The 14,886-nt window shown below is 40.5% G+C and overlaps 1 protein-coding gene across 2 annotated transcripts in view; it reads left to right on the plus strand.

Annotated features, from left to right (window-relative positions):
- Positions 1-14,886, plus strand: part of LOC138966266 (glucosidase 2 subunit beta-like) — a 42,865-nt gene that overhangs the window by 13,381 nt on the left and 14,598 nt on the right. The window contains exons 7-12 of one of the 2 annotated variants that reach the window (XM_070338419.1): positions 52-117; positions 384-468; positions 766-844; positions 1,334-1,480; positions 11,494-11,613; positions 14,661-14,763. In XM_070338419.1, coding sequence (XP_070194520.1) covers positions 52-117; positions 384-468; positions 766-844; positions 1,334-1,480; positions 11,494-11,613; positions 14,661-14,763 — 600 coding nt within the window. The remainder of the gene's footprint in view (positions 1-51; positions 118-383; positions 469-765; positions 845-1,333; positions 1,481-11,493; positions 11,614-14,660; positions 14,764-14,886) is intronic. The other variant, XM_070338420.1, reaches the window with a different exon arrangement.

The raw sequence follows: 14,886 nt of genomic DNA on the forward strand, positions 1-14,886 counted from the left end.
GCAACAAATAAACAAACAAACAAACTTTTTGTGTACATTTGTCCTCTGCAGCCAGGAAAGATGAAGTAGAAGCTCCAGAGACAGAGGCCAAGGAAAGACACCAGAAGGCCTGGGAAGGTATGAAAACCGCACACCACTTTCTAAAATGTTTTGTGTGTACAACTATGATTAAGTGAAAAATTTATTTTTGACCTCTTTAAACATTGTAAACAGATTTAGATGACTGAAATGCTGAATCATGTAATGTTACAATTTAGGGTAAGTAAATGTATCCTTTTCACCAGATGCTCAGAAATACCTGAAAATGGTCACTAGGGAAATATGTAAACTATCCTGGACTTGAAGGTCAAGTTTGAGTGTGATGTGTGAAGGATTGTCTGCAGAGCTGAAAGCAGCGCGGCAAGCAGAGAAGGATCGTGTGAAAGCGGCCCATGCCTTTGCTGAGCTAGACGCCAACAGGGACAATGTGTGAGTGGCAAAACCTTTCATTGCAAATAGTCTTTTGTGGATGTTGTGCAACTTGATTAAGTCTCAGACAGATCTGTGCAGAGGTTTCTGCCTGTGTCGGGTTTTGGTGTTTTTGTGTGGATTGGACTGGGGCAGCTTTCTTCATTGTCATCCACATTCAAGTTTTGGATAGAATCACTTGCACAATGGGTTTTTTTTTTTATGCGTCTGAATTTATGAGGGCATATTTTTACTCCTTGACTTGGGTGATACTGTCTTGCGTCTTTCCACAATGTATCTTTTCTTCTATGTTTTCAGGGTGGACTACCCAGAGATGCAGAAACACCTTGAGTTTGACATTGACTCGGATGGCACTGTCAGTGTAGAAGAAGCCAGGGTAGGTATTGTATTGCATACATGTTTAAGGCATGTGAATCTCATTGCAAAATCATCAATTTCAAAATAAGGTATTCTGTGTCTCATATTTCCTTGCAAATTATGATACCCCAAGTTTACCAAAGCGGTCTTAAAATGTGCAAAAAAATATTTTGATGCAAATATCTACTTACGGAAAGGTAGTTCAAGTCACTACTCCGATCAGTAGTTGATAGTCCCAGGTGATAGTCCCAGGATAATATTTGTCGGAACGCTTCCCTAACCTGGAAAAAATCCCTAGCAGACAAGTCCCAACTTTTTACATACATTTATTACTGACAGAATGGATAATTTATGAACACATCAAAAGACTCACACTGCAGCGGCAACTGTTCAGCTGATGAATTTGAAGTGCCTTGGCCAGGTTTTGTTCCTGTCAGGACCAAGGCTGTGCCCACATACGTATGGTGATGATTGGTATCACATTTTGTCACCTAACCTGTGTCATCAGGAATACCTGGACGACAGCGACGGTGTGGACCTGGCGAAGTTCCAGGACAAAATCTGGACCAACATCAAGGACATCTACAAACCTCCGGCTGAAGCGCAAGAAACCAAGGAAGCTTTACCTGATGAAGATGTCGCTACGGGCTCACAGGTAGGTAACCGTAGTTTGGCTCTGCCCAATGCTGCAAGCCTTTTTCACTTCTCTGGCGAGATGCATGGCACTAGTCTTTGTAGTGTCCACAGTTTAAGGACTAGAGTTCATACACTTTGGGCATTTGGAGACTTGTACTTGCTCCTTGGAGAAACTGTGCTTGCTCTTTGAGTATTATCGTTGGTTTTAAGGTTCAAGATTTATTACTCATCACAAGGGACCCACGTGGGGCTGTAGAGATGAGACCCCCGCGATGCTCCCCAGCATGTAGTAAGAGGCGACTAACGGATTCTGTTTCTCCTTTTACCCTTGTTAAGTGTTTCTTGTATAGAATATAGTCAATGTTTGTAAAGATTTTAGTCAAGCAGTATGTAAGAAATGTTAAGTCCTTTGTACTGGAAACTTGCATTCTCCCAGTAAGGTCATATATTGTACTACGTTGCAAGCCCCTGGAGCAATTTTTTGATTAGTGCTTTTGTGAACAAGAAACAATTAACAAGTGCCTCTATCCCATCTCCCCCTTTCCCCGTCGCGATATAACCTTCGTGGTTGAAAACGACGTGAAACACCAAATAAAGAAAGATGTAGAGATGAGACTTGGATCTTCTTGATCACTAGCCATTTGGAAATGTTAAGTACATGCTTCATGGTCATATGCATGTAGCAGGCATTCTTATTTGATATGTCTTTGTGACTGCAGTGTAGGTACAGGGTGCCTTGAAGTGTGTACAGGTAAAACAAATAAAACAAGAATGAGCTAAATTTAGAGAACATATCCATACCATAAAGGTTACTATTGAGGCTGAAAAAACAATAGCACAATTTTGAAAGAAGGCCATAAGTCAGGGACCACGAAGGTGGGGTGCAGGGGTATAAGGCCCGGTAGGGGTGGGGAGGGTCAGGAAATTACATGAGCTTAGGCGTACATACTGTTACAAAGACAAATATAAAACCAAGGGCTGCATAAAGTCAGATTTTTGCTGGACACCTTCTTTCTTTCTGGCTGAGACCTTTAAGATTGCAGCCATAGTATTGTCTGCCGCTATGGTTAAGCAAGCTGCATGCGGTGTAGACAAGAATGAGTGGGTGTTGGTTGAGCACACAAAATTGTAGAGCTTGCTATTGTCCAGAAATAATAACTTTTTTGTATTATTGGGATAATTGGTTATTTACAAAATAAGGATTCAGATGGTTGGTCTTTACATTTAGTCAAGTTTTGACTAAATGTTTTAACATAGAGGGGGAATCGAGACGAGGGTCGTGGTGTGTGTGTGTGTGTGTGTGTGTGTGTGTGTGTGTGTGTGTGTGTGTGTGTGTGTGTGTGTAGAGCGATTCAGAGTAAACTACTGGACCGATCTTTATGAAATTTTACATGAGAGTTCCTGGATATGATATCCCCAGACGTTTTTTTCATTTTTTGGATGAATGTCTTTGACGTCATATCCAGCTTTTTGTAAAAGTTGAGGCGGCACTGTCACACCCTCATTTTTCAATCAAATTGATTGAAATATTGGCCAAGCAATCTTCGACGAAGGCCGGACTTTGGTATAGCATTTCAGCTTGGAGGCTTAAAAATTAATTAATGACTTTAGTCATTAAAAATCCGAAAATTATAGTTAAAATTATTTTTGCATAAAACGATCCAAAATTACGTTCGTGTTATTCTTTATTATGTTCTGATTCCAAAAACATATAAATATGTTATATTTAGATTAAAAACAAGCTCTAAAAAATAAAAATATAAAAATTATGATAAAAATAAAATTTCCAAAATCGATTTAAAAACAATTTCATCTTATTCCTTGTCGGTTCCTGATTCCAAAAACATATAGATGTGATATGTTTGGATTAAAAACACGCCCAGAAAGTTAAAACGAAGAGAGGTACAGAAAACCGAAGCACCGGGTGAAAACACGGACGCCCTTGTAACCATTCTGGCCAAAAGCATCGGTGTGGAGCTGACGCCAGACGCCATCGACCGCAGTCATCGGGTCGGGAAGAGGTCTGAGGTTCCTGGCACTCGCCCCCGCTCCATCATTGTGAAGCTGTCGTCCTACCGCTGGAAAGAGGCTCTCATGAGGTCCAGGAGAGCCTTGAAGGATGTCGACACCGGAAAGCTTTTTCCAGATCTGCACTGGCCGCCCCTGCCCTCCAGCACCAGGCCAGGCCCCAAGAAGTCAGCCTCATCAGTGTTCATCAACGAGGATCTGACCAAGATTCGAGCCGAGATGGCAGCGAAGTGTCGCGAGTTCCTCAGAGAAGAGAAAGTTGATGGCACTTGGACCAGGGATGGGGCCATTTTCATCAAGAAAGGCGAAACAGTGCACAGACTGACCACCATGCGCGAAGTCAGACTGTATGCTCGCTAAGATCTCATGGCGCTCCACCAATTCATTGAGTCAGTCATCGAGACACGACAGCCACATGACAACCACTGTGACCGTGTGTGCGTGTGTGCGTGTGTGTGTGTGTGTGTATGTGTGTGTGTGTGTGTGTGTGTGTGTGTGTGTGTGTGTGTGCGTGCGTGTGCGTGCGTGTGCGTGCGTGCGTGAGTGTACGCGCATGGCTGTTGTCGTGGTTGACATTATTGTATGCATACTTTCTGTACCCACAAGTACATTTATCCTACGATTGACTTACACTATTTTCCTTCGATTGACTTACTGTGTGGGTGAGTGCTTAGGCATAGTTGTTGTTATGGTTGTATTCTTATTTGTATCCATGAGTACACCTATCTAACGCTTCTATGTGATACAATATATCTTATACATATATATATATGTACAAACACCACTGTAAATGCCCACCAAGATACCTAGTTCGTCTGATTTGATTGTATTCGCATTGCTGCTCAAATTCAACTCTACCCCTGACTTTCATGAACACCTTTGTTTGTGATCGTACTTCATTGTTGCTGTTCTCCTTTCTGTTGGTTCTTTGCGAGTTTTCCATATTTTTTATATTTACTTTCTTTTCTAGTTTTTCTTTTAAAGTTGCTTTTTCACTTAGACATATCGCTCTGTTCCAATTTATACACTGAACGTAATCCTAAAAATGTCATTCCTACTTAGAACTTCGATATTTCTGCTCTGTTCACCCAACTGTCCTCTTTCTCCTTTCCTGATGGAGACATTTTTTTCTCCGTCCAAGAGTGTGCTTCCTCCGAGAGACCAGTGTGAACGATCGCCACCGCTTCTGGCCCCGTCTCCTTTTGTGTTCCTTAGCGAAACTGTGACATAATGTTTGTATCACTAGCTTGTTACAGGGCCAGAATCGGGGGTTATCACTCAATAGCGGTCGGCCTGTCCAATAAAAAATTAAACTTTCTGAATATTTCAAATATTTACTCTTTTCTCGCATTGCTTTTTATGGGCAAAGAAGGCTATCCTCTTGCGTTGTTACTCCATTGTTTATCTAACCAAACATTCTTTAAATCGCATCTACTCGGTCGAAAGACAGCCCCATCCAAGAATGTGACACAACAAGCCGAATCTATTAAACCACGTAATCAACTTACCCACATTGCACCAGTTAGCGTATCCTTCTTCTATATAATACTTATTAACCTTGCCAGCTATCTGATCTGCCTTGCTGGCGACATTCACCCGAACCCTGGACCGTCACGAACTAAGAAACCTAGCGAGCTATCTGTTATACACATAAATGCTAGAAGTATCAGAAACAAATTAGATATAATAGAAACAGAGACTAGTACCCACGATATTATAACGATCTCAGAGACATGGCTTTCGGAGACCACGTCTAACGACGACATTCATCTTGAAGGTTATCACCCCCCAATTCGTAAAGACAGACCTAACGACCCCCACGGCGGGGTAGCAGTATACGTGAAAAACACTCTTGTGTGCAAACCAAGGCATGACCTTCTGATCCCCCAGCTTGAGGCCGTATGGGTTGAAACTAGATTAAACCAGGATACGTTGTTAATAGGTACATTTTATAGGCCGCCTAACTCTAATGTAGAATACTGGAAACTCATCGATCAGTCAATTAAAAATGTCGCCGCTTCAGAGCATATGTTTATTATTCTTGGTGATTTCAATTCAGATTTTACAAACAACCCGTCGCAGCATCTTCTTGATATTATCACTCTAAACAGTCTACAACAACTAGTTACACTTCCGACCCGCGTTACAGAAACAACATCGTCATGCATTGACCTTATTCTTACCTCGAGTGTAGACATCGTGCAAAGCATTAACGTTCTACCCCCTATTTGCAGCGACCATTCTGTGCCATGTGCAACAATTAAGAAACACATACATAAAACTCCTGCATCTAAAAGAACAATATTTAACTATTCCAAATTAAACAAAGAAAAATTCCTTACCGAACTGAGGAAAATCGACTGGATGAGCATTGCAACGGTACACACTGTCAACGAAGCAGCCAGGTCATTTTCCGAAAAGCTGTTAAGTGTCGCAAGACTATGCATGCCAGTAAAGACAATAACTGTTCGCGATCAAGACGCACCATGGATGACAGAGGAAATTATAAAACTACGCGACAAAAAAAGATCAGTTCACGATACAGCAGTGCGACTAAACACACCTGAGGCCTGGGAACACTTTCGTTTGACTCGCAATAATTATACTGACACAATTCGAAATCGGAAATTAGAATATATAAAAGAATTAGACAAAAAAGTATCCAGTGGAGATAACTTTGGTACTAAAAATTGGTGGAAACTAGTTAAATCATTCTTATCAAAGAAAGGATCAAACCCCAATGAAATTCCTCCTTTGACGTCAAACGGAACAACCTACTATACTAACCTAGAAAAAGCAAACTTGTTCAACGACTTCTTTATCCAACAGTCCATTGTCGAAGACGATATGTCAGACATTCCTGAAGTACCAAGGCTTCCTTGCAGAATAAACACTCTCACACTTTCAGTCGAAGAAGTTATAAATACGATTAACAAACTAGACAAAACAAAAGCAGTCGGTCCAGACGAAATCCACAATAGAATTTTAATTGAGAGCTGCGAAGTGATTTGTGACAGCCTAACTGCACTGTTTAATCGGTCTTTACGTGAAGGACTTTTTCCGTCAGTTTGGAAAATAGCCCACGTTTCACCAGTTCATAAAAAGGGAAACAAAGATACATGTAGTAATTATCGTCCAATCTCCCTCCTAAGCTGTGTTGGCAAAACACTAGAGAAATGCATACAAATTCATGTCTTTGACTACTTAACACAAAACAATATCATTACAGAGTCGCAGTCCGGTTTCATCCCTGGAGACTCAACTGTTTACCAGCTTCTTACAATATACAATGACATATGCAAATCACTCGATAATAGAATAACTACCCAAGCAATCTTCTTTGATATATCCAAAGCATTCGATAGAGTTTGGCACCGGGGCTTATTGCATAAACTCGAAGCCGTTGGAATTAATGGGCCATTATTAAACTGGTTTACAGACTACCTAACAGATCGAAAGCAAGCAGTTGTATTAAAAGGCAGTAAATCAACTTATCTTCCAGTAGTAGCGGGAGTTCCTCAAGGATCAGTGCTTGGACCTTTGCTTTTCCTAATTTATGTAAACGACATTGTACGTGACATAGAATCTACGATTAAGCTTTTTGCTGACGACACTAGCATGTACTTGTCTTTAGCCAATCACAACATCCGTGCCGAAATTTTAAACTCAGATCTTGAAAAAATTGTAAATTGGGCAGAAACATGGAAGGTAGCATTTAACCATGCAAAAACTGAATTGGTGAACTTTTGTACACAAAGAACCCCTGATATCGCAGATCTAAACTTTGGCAATACCATCCTTGAAAGTTCCCCAAATCACAAACACTTAGGAATAATAATACAAAACAACTGTAAATGGGATGAACATATAAAATCTCTTGTTGCAAAGTGCAGAACTCTCGTAGCTTGCTTGCGTACATACAAATATAGACTGAGTCGAAAATCATTGGAAATTATGTTTAAATCCTTCATTCTACCACACTTTGATTATTGCGACATAATATGGGACAATTGTAGCAAAACCCTAACAGATGAACTCGAAAAGTTAAACCTAGATGCAATACGAACAATCATCGGAGCTGTCCGCGGAACCAGTCACTTTAAGCTTTACGGAGAATCTGGACTCCAATCATTATCTGAAAGGCGTAACCGTCATAAACTAACAATGTTCCATAAAATTATTCACGACAAGACCCCCCCATACCTACAAGCAGCACTCCCACCTCTCGTAGCAGCCAACAACCCCTACCACAGACGCCGCCCCTTAGAACGAAGTATACCCCCACATCGAACAGAAACGTACAAAACATCCTTTTTTCCTTCGACAACAGTACTCTGGAACCAACTACCTGAACAAATACAGTTAACTGACTCCCTCGGGGAATTTAAACATTACTTAACAAAAGACGACACACAAATTCCCGTTTACTTCTACAGTGGCAATCGACAAACACAAATAATCCACACAAAAATGAGACTTAATATTAGTGATCTAAAGAAAGACTTAGTTGAGCGACACCTTGCGGAAAACAGCGTATGCGACTGTGGTGATGGAACAGAAACTGCAACACACTTCTTACTAGAATGCCGTTTACACTTAGCTGCAAGAAACAACACAATCAACAAACTAACCAACAACTTCATACACACAGATATTCTACTTCATGGAAACCCCTCCTTGCAAACAAAAATTAACAAAAAAATCTTTTTAACAGTGCAGGAATTTATTGGACAATCCGGCCGTTTCGAACAGATAAACATGTAAAGTGAAAGCAAAATCGACACGTCTACTCGTCTCTCTCTCTCTCTCTCTCTCTCTCTCTCTCTCTCTCTCTCTCTCTCTCTCTCTCTCTCTTTCTCTCTCTCTCTCTCTCTCACTCTCCCCCTCTCTCCCTCCCTCTCTCCCTCCCTATCTCTTACTCGCAAACACCATAAATATTATATATGTATTCCCAAACGGATTTTTGTTTTGATGTACAATTTTCATTCAATTTTCTTTTCGTGTTTGTAAACTGTACAATAGCCGCCATTTATATTATATGTAATTTTCTAGAAATAGTGAACACCACTATAAGCATTATGCTTGTTGTTGTTTACTCTATATGCGTTTTTTGTAAATAATGCACAAACGTTAAATAAAACAGTTTAAACCAGGTACAGAAAACCGTGCCATGCAGCACAGCGCAACCACTACCGCGCTAAACATGCTCGTCAATTTCACTGCCTTTTGCACGAGCGGCGGACTACGGTTATTGTGAAAAAATGCAGTGCGTTCAGTTTCATTCTGTGAGTTCCACAGCTGGACTAAATGTAGTAATTTCGCCTTACGCGACTTGTTTAGATTTTCACAATGTTATTATTACTCATGTTATGTGTAAGAGATATGATAGCAAGATTTGTCATGAACTTGCTGCCTACTGATTTTCCAGCAAGAAAACACACTTTACTTGTGAATAGTTTCACAGTTTAAGGTTTGTTAGAATCTGTATTCTTACAGACAAATGTTACTAAATGTATAATAGAAATCAAGAGTATGAAAACCTAAGAAAACACAGAAAATGTAGTTCCATGCATAGGTATACTTGTGTCAGTCAGATCACTAGTGGCCGGGAGCTAGCTTTCATTGCACTTTCTTTCTTTCTTTATTTGGTGTTTAACGTCGTTTTCAACCATTCAAGGTTATATCGCGACGGGATTTCATTGCACACATTGTTGTCACATAATAATAACACTGAAGGGGTCTATGTCGACCAAAAGTGGGCGTATTTCCTGCAGGCGTTTTACCTGGGTGTATTCCATGTAAGAAAGTACGATACCGCTCAATCTTGCGCCAAGTGCGTGACTGCCATAAACCAATTTGAAATACCTTTGCGTTACTTCCCCTTTCCAAATTGCGATTCGACAGGAGTATCTTTTAGAGATCCTGTATTCGTGTGCGGCATTCAGCCCATCAAATTCAAATTTCTTAGAAATATCAAAAAAGATTAAAAAAAAACATCAAATTCTACCAATGTTGCTTAGCATCACATGACTTTCAGCGAGATCGGCGAAACGCTTCAGGAAATGCACCTGGATGTATTCCCTGTATACAGGAAAAACACCAACAGGAAATGCAGCTATATAGTAGAATCTGCTTAATAAACACACGGTTAATAAGGACAGCTGCTTTTAAAATACACTTTAGTCCGGTCCGGATTTATCACTATATGGCCCATGTAATAATCCTTCGGTTAATAAATACAAAAATCCGGTTAATAAAAACAGTTTGTTGGTGAAATTGGGTATTTTTTCCATGCTGGGACGCTCACTTAACACAAATTTGACAATGTATTGTCAAACACGGAGCGATATCTACTTGCTCGACAGACGATGCAAGCATTTGCTGAAGCTTAGTGAGCTAAGGGGGGAAACGAGATCACGAGAATTAGATCACGTTTGCATTCTCTCATTGCATTCTCTCCTACACACGTATAAAGCTCGCAGTTTTGAACATGGCGTCCAAGGGCACAAAGAGAAAAAGAACAGAAATGACGGTGCAAGACAAGGTTCAACTTCTTGATCGTTTCCATAGTCTGACAGCAAAGAGTGTTCTGCGAATGGGACTGGAAAGACAGGGGCTTTCCTGACAGTGACAGTGATAGCTTTAATTGTGTTGATGCCGACATCCCCGCATTTCTGCGCAAAGAGCCACTGAAACAGCTGACAATGGACAAGTTTTTCAACTGAATCGTACAGGTACATTTACTTCATGATCGCTTCCTTCACAGGAGAGGAAATTCTTTTTTTTCTGTTTGATATATTTTTTTTAAATTCGGTTAATAAAAACTTCGGTTAATAAATACAAATTTGCCCAGTCCCGATGTGTTTTTATTAAGCGGAGTCTACTGTACACCCACTTTTGATCGACATAGACCCCTTCTGCAATAATAACCAATAGTTTTGATGTATTTCTGACAAGTGCCCTTTAATTTAGCCCAAGTCATTCTCTCTCTCTCACTGCTGAAGGATAGATCTTGTAACTTGCACAGTTTTATCTATTTTAGGGACTGGTTTTATTTATTTTTACATTTTCAGGTCATATTTGAAGATTTTGCTTAATGTCTCTTTACAGATTTTGTATAAAATAGATGCCGTTAGTTAATTGTATGTGCTTCATATATAATAGCGTTTTTGAAATGACCACCTTTAGTCAAAGATCAATATCAAAGCCAAAAAAGATTAATGAGCGTGTTGGGAAAGGCAGTCACTTAATTTCACTGGAGCTAAAAGCAATGTTTGTTTTGATTTGATTGTTCAAGGGTCTTACTTGGTTCTGCATTGAGAGTATTGTGGTAGGCTGTGCACATATTATATGACAGTAGTTGTACCCATTACCAGGTTCACACATTTCTGAACATTGTGAAGGATGGCCAATGCTGGTATCAGTGTATGTGTAGATACCAGACCTCAGTGCCCTAACTTAAGCAGGCCTGCAAGGTTACCTAGCTTGCACGTTTTGCTGAGCAAGCAATAAAATAATGCTTGAAAAGTTTCCAGGCACAGCTGTGTTTCAAGGCCAACCCCTGGAAGGTTCAACTTAACCAGGAGTAGTACTTGTACAAAAAAAAACCATAATGTACATTAGCAATTCAAAGAGCATGGTGAAACGGATGCTACCAGTTTGGATTATGAGCCAAGACAGGGTAAAGACACTAAAGTTAACAACTCAGCAAACAAGACCAGTCCTCAGTACTGTTTTGTTTACCTAGCTTGCACATTTTGCTGAGCAAGCAATATAATAATGCCTGAAAAGTTCGAAGGCACAGCTGTGTTTCAAGGCCAACACCTGGAAGGTTCAACTTAACCAGGAGTAGTACTTGTACAAAAAAAAAATCATGTAAATTAGCAATTCAAAGAGCCTGGTGAAACAAATGCTACCAGTTTGGATTATGAGCCAAGACAGGGTAAAGTTAACAACTCAGCAAACAAGACCAGTCCTCAGTACTGTTTTGTTTGTCGTGTGTAGGACGGCACCCCAACCCCAAAGCCTGTTATACCCCCACCTAGGCAGCCTGACGGTTCTGATTTTGATGAAGATGATGAAGAGGATGAGGAAGATGACAGGGATTACTATGAAGCAGAAGAAGTGAGTAATGCTTGCAGTCATGCATGTCTTTTCTGACCATGGAATTTGCGTAATGTACAGTGTTGTTCCCAGGCTCAGAAAGACAATAGGTCAGTTAATTTGACCTGGATTGAAACTAAATGCAGGTGCAAGTGTTCTGGCTTTGTCAGCTTTGTAGGAAAACAGGTGGTCAGAAGACCTTCTACATAACAAGACTATCAGGCGGTTGAGCCACAAGGGATTCAGACGAATGTGTCACTTTAAAAAAAAGTATACATTGGTGACCGAAGACCGAGGCCTGAGAACAACACTGTGTATGTGACAGCTCTTGCCATTTTCCCGGGGGGTTGAAGTTTTCTAATGTATGTGGTGGCTTTGGATAATTGTGCTTCATAGTACACGTAGCAGTGTCTGCCTAGAGCTGGTGTTTACTCACTGGAACACTTCTTTGTCATTTCATTCTATTTGATCCTGTTTAAATGGTTGTCATTGAAGCATACTCAGTGGTTCTGTGCTTACATTTTACGGTTACTTGTTTTGGTGTTGCTTTGTGTCTTTGATAAGGGTTGTTTTGGTTCAGAAAGATTTCAGTCTTTATTAATTCTTGGATTTCTCTCTGTGTGCTTTGTTTGGGAACATAATACATTTGTTTAGATGATACTTTTGATGGGGTTGAAGCTCATTCAGCATTGAATTCTGGTTTTCTGTTCCAAAGTGCTTTTCTCTTTGATAGAAGTTAAATATTTGGAATTTTCGGAGACAGAATCACTTCATTTGTACAAGTTGCCTGGAAGCTTATACATGGAATATTACTTCATTTACTAATCACTTTGTAACTGTCTTAGGATTTTAGTTAAGTTTTGTTTGTTTTTGTTTGTCACAAACCAAACCAAACAAAATTTAAGTTCAGTTTAATGCCTTGTGTATTCCTGTCTGGCCAAGTCTTTTCCCCCTCTACTTTTGTAATGCATATACTGTTACCTGTCTCTTCTTTGAAAGGGATTTTTGTTTTGTTGTTTCTCACATTTACATGCCTATTAGCTACACAGTTTGTTTTACTTTTAGCTGCTTTGTGCGCATATATATAGTATATACTCTGTAACTCATGACTGTTGGGGTTTTATTTTGCTACAGTACACCTTTTCACCTGCTTCTTACTAGTTCACTGGCTTTTTTTTGGTTTCAAGGTGGTCCTTTTTAGAATTTTATTTTTTTAATTTTTTTTACAGGAAACATGTGTTGGTGTATTGTGGTTTATACATGTACTTAATCCAACCTAAATGTGCCTGTAGTCTTGACTGAGACAGTTGAAACCAGAAATGAAAGGTCTGTTTGGCGCTGCATCTTGAACAGAGGAGCTGAGATTATGAATCAGCCCACATGCTCCAGTAGGTAGCATGAACAAATGTTAAGTATAGTATGATCTTAAGTTTTTTGCTGCATGGTTGTCTGACTTAAGAACTAGCTCTAATTGTAAGCAGGAGTGAGTTATAAGATGCTGTGCCATAAAGCAAGGTTGTACTTCGCATATTCCTTATCACTCACTTTAGGCCTCTTCTGTTTCCTTTTCTGCAGCTTATAACACTGAAAGCTTTGCTGCTTAACAAACAATTCAGATCTGAAGAGTGTCATTCCAGGCATTAAGAATCACACACTCAGACATATATATATGTAACCGAGTGCCGTAACACTACGATCACCTCGGGAGGCGAAGTGCAATCAAACAGGATTGAACATGTTAGGGCCAATTTCTTAGCCCTATAAAAACTGTTATGCAAACCCGAAGGTTTCCATGAACATACAGACAATCGGAAACCACCAGACCCCATCACAAACAGAACTCCACAATCAACCGGTGTTGACTTAAAGGCCAACAACTCGGGTGCAGAGTTGGTGTGAAAGGAGCGGTAGCCTCCCCTGTCACAATCAATCAATCAATCAATATGAGGCTTATATCGCGCGTATTCCGTGGGTACAGTTCTAAGCGCAGGGATTTATTTTTTAATTATTTTTTAATTTTTTTTTTAATGCAATTTATATCGCGCACATATTCAAGGCGCAGGGATTTATTTATGCCGTGTGAGATAGAATTTTTTTTACACAATACATCACGCATTCACATCGGCCAGCAGATCGCAGCCATTTCGGCGCATATCCTACTTTTCACGGCCTATTATTCCAAGTCACACGGGTATTTTGGTGGACATTTTTATCTATGCCTATACAATTTTGCCAGGAAAGACCCTTTTGTCAATCGTGGGATCTTTAACGTGCACACCCCAATGTAGTGTACACGAAGGGACCTCGGTTTTTCGTCTCATCCGAAAGACTAGCACTTGAACCCACCACCTAGGTTAGGAAAGGGGGGAGAAAATTGCTAACGCCCTGACCCAGGGTCGAACTCGCAACCTCTCGCTTCCGAGCGCAAGTGCGTTACCACTCGGCCACCCGGTCCCCACACAATCGCCCCCGTTTGAATGAACTTCGTCCCGAAGTTCCGAACCGGGGGACCACTGTCCATCCCAAGTTCGCAGAATGGGAACAGCACGAAAATGTTCAGTCGTCATATTATGCCATTACCTGAACATATCATGCCGAGTCCCATCCCTGCTCGCAAGCGCCAGATGTAACCGAGTGCCCAAACACTACGATCACCTCGGGAGGCGAAGTGCAATCAAACAGGATTGAAAATGTTAGGGCTAATTTCTTAGCCCTATAATTTGTATAAAAACTGTTATGCAAACCCAAAGGTTTCCATGAACATACAGACAATCGGAAACCACCAGACCCCATCACAAACAGAATTCCACAATCAACCGGTGTTGACTTAAAGGCCAACAACTCGGGTGCAGAGTCTGCTGTGAAAGGAGCGGTAGCCTCCCCTGTCACAATATATATAGAGACAGACATGCAGACAGAAACACACTTCATGCACACACACACATCACACACACAATCTTACAATTTTAGTTGTGCTTTGATAAAGCTTGTGTTTATATGCCTGCAACAGTTGACACACAAGGTTTGTCAGCGATGTAAGACTACTCTTGCCTTTTCTGTTTACATAGGACGAGGAAGACCGGGGAGAGGACTCAGCAAAGCCAAAAGAGGCGGGAGAAGAAGAGGAAAAAATGCCGCCATATGATGAAGAAACGCAGAAACTGATTGAAGGTACATTTACTTCAGAATGAAGGCAAATCGAAGGAATAGGGCCAGTCAGTAGTTGTCACTACATGAATACATTGTTTTGCGTGTACAAAACCAAGTTTTACATTGTTTTAACTTAAGACCTCT

This window comes from Littorina saxatilis, linkage group LG5 (assembly GCF_037325665.1).
Source record: "Littorina saxatilis isolate snail1 linkage group LG5, US_GU_Lsax_2.0, whole genome shotgun sequence".
NCBI classification, from domain to species: domain Eukaryota; kingdom Metazoa; phylum Mollusca; class Gastropoda; order Littorinimorpha; family Littorinidae; genus Littorina; species Littorina saxatilis.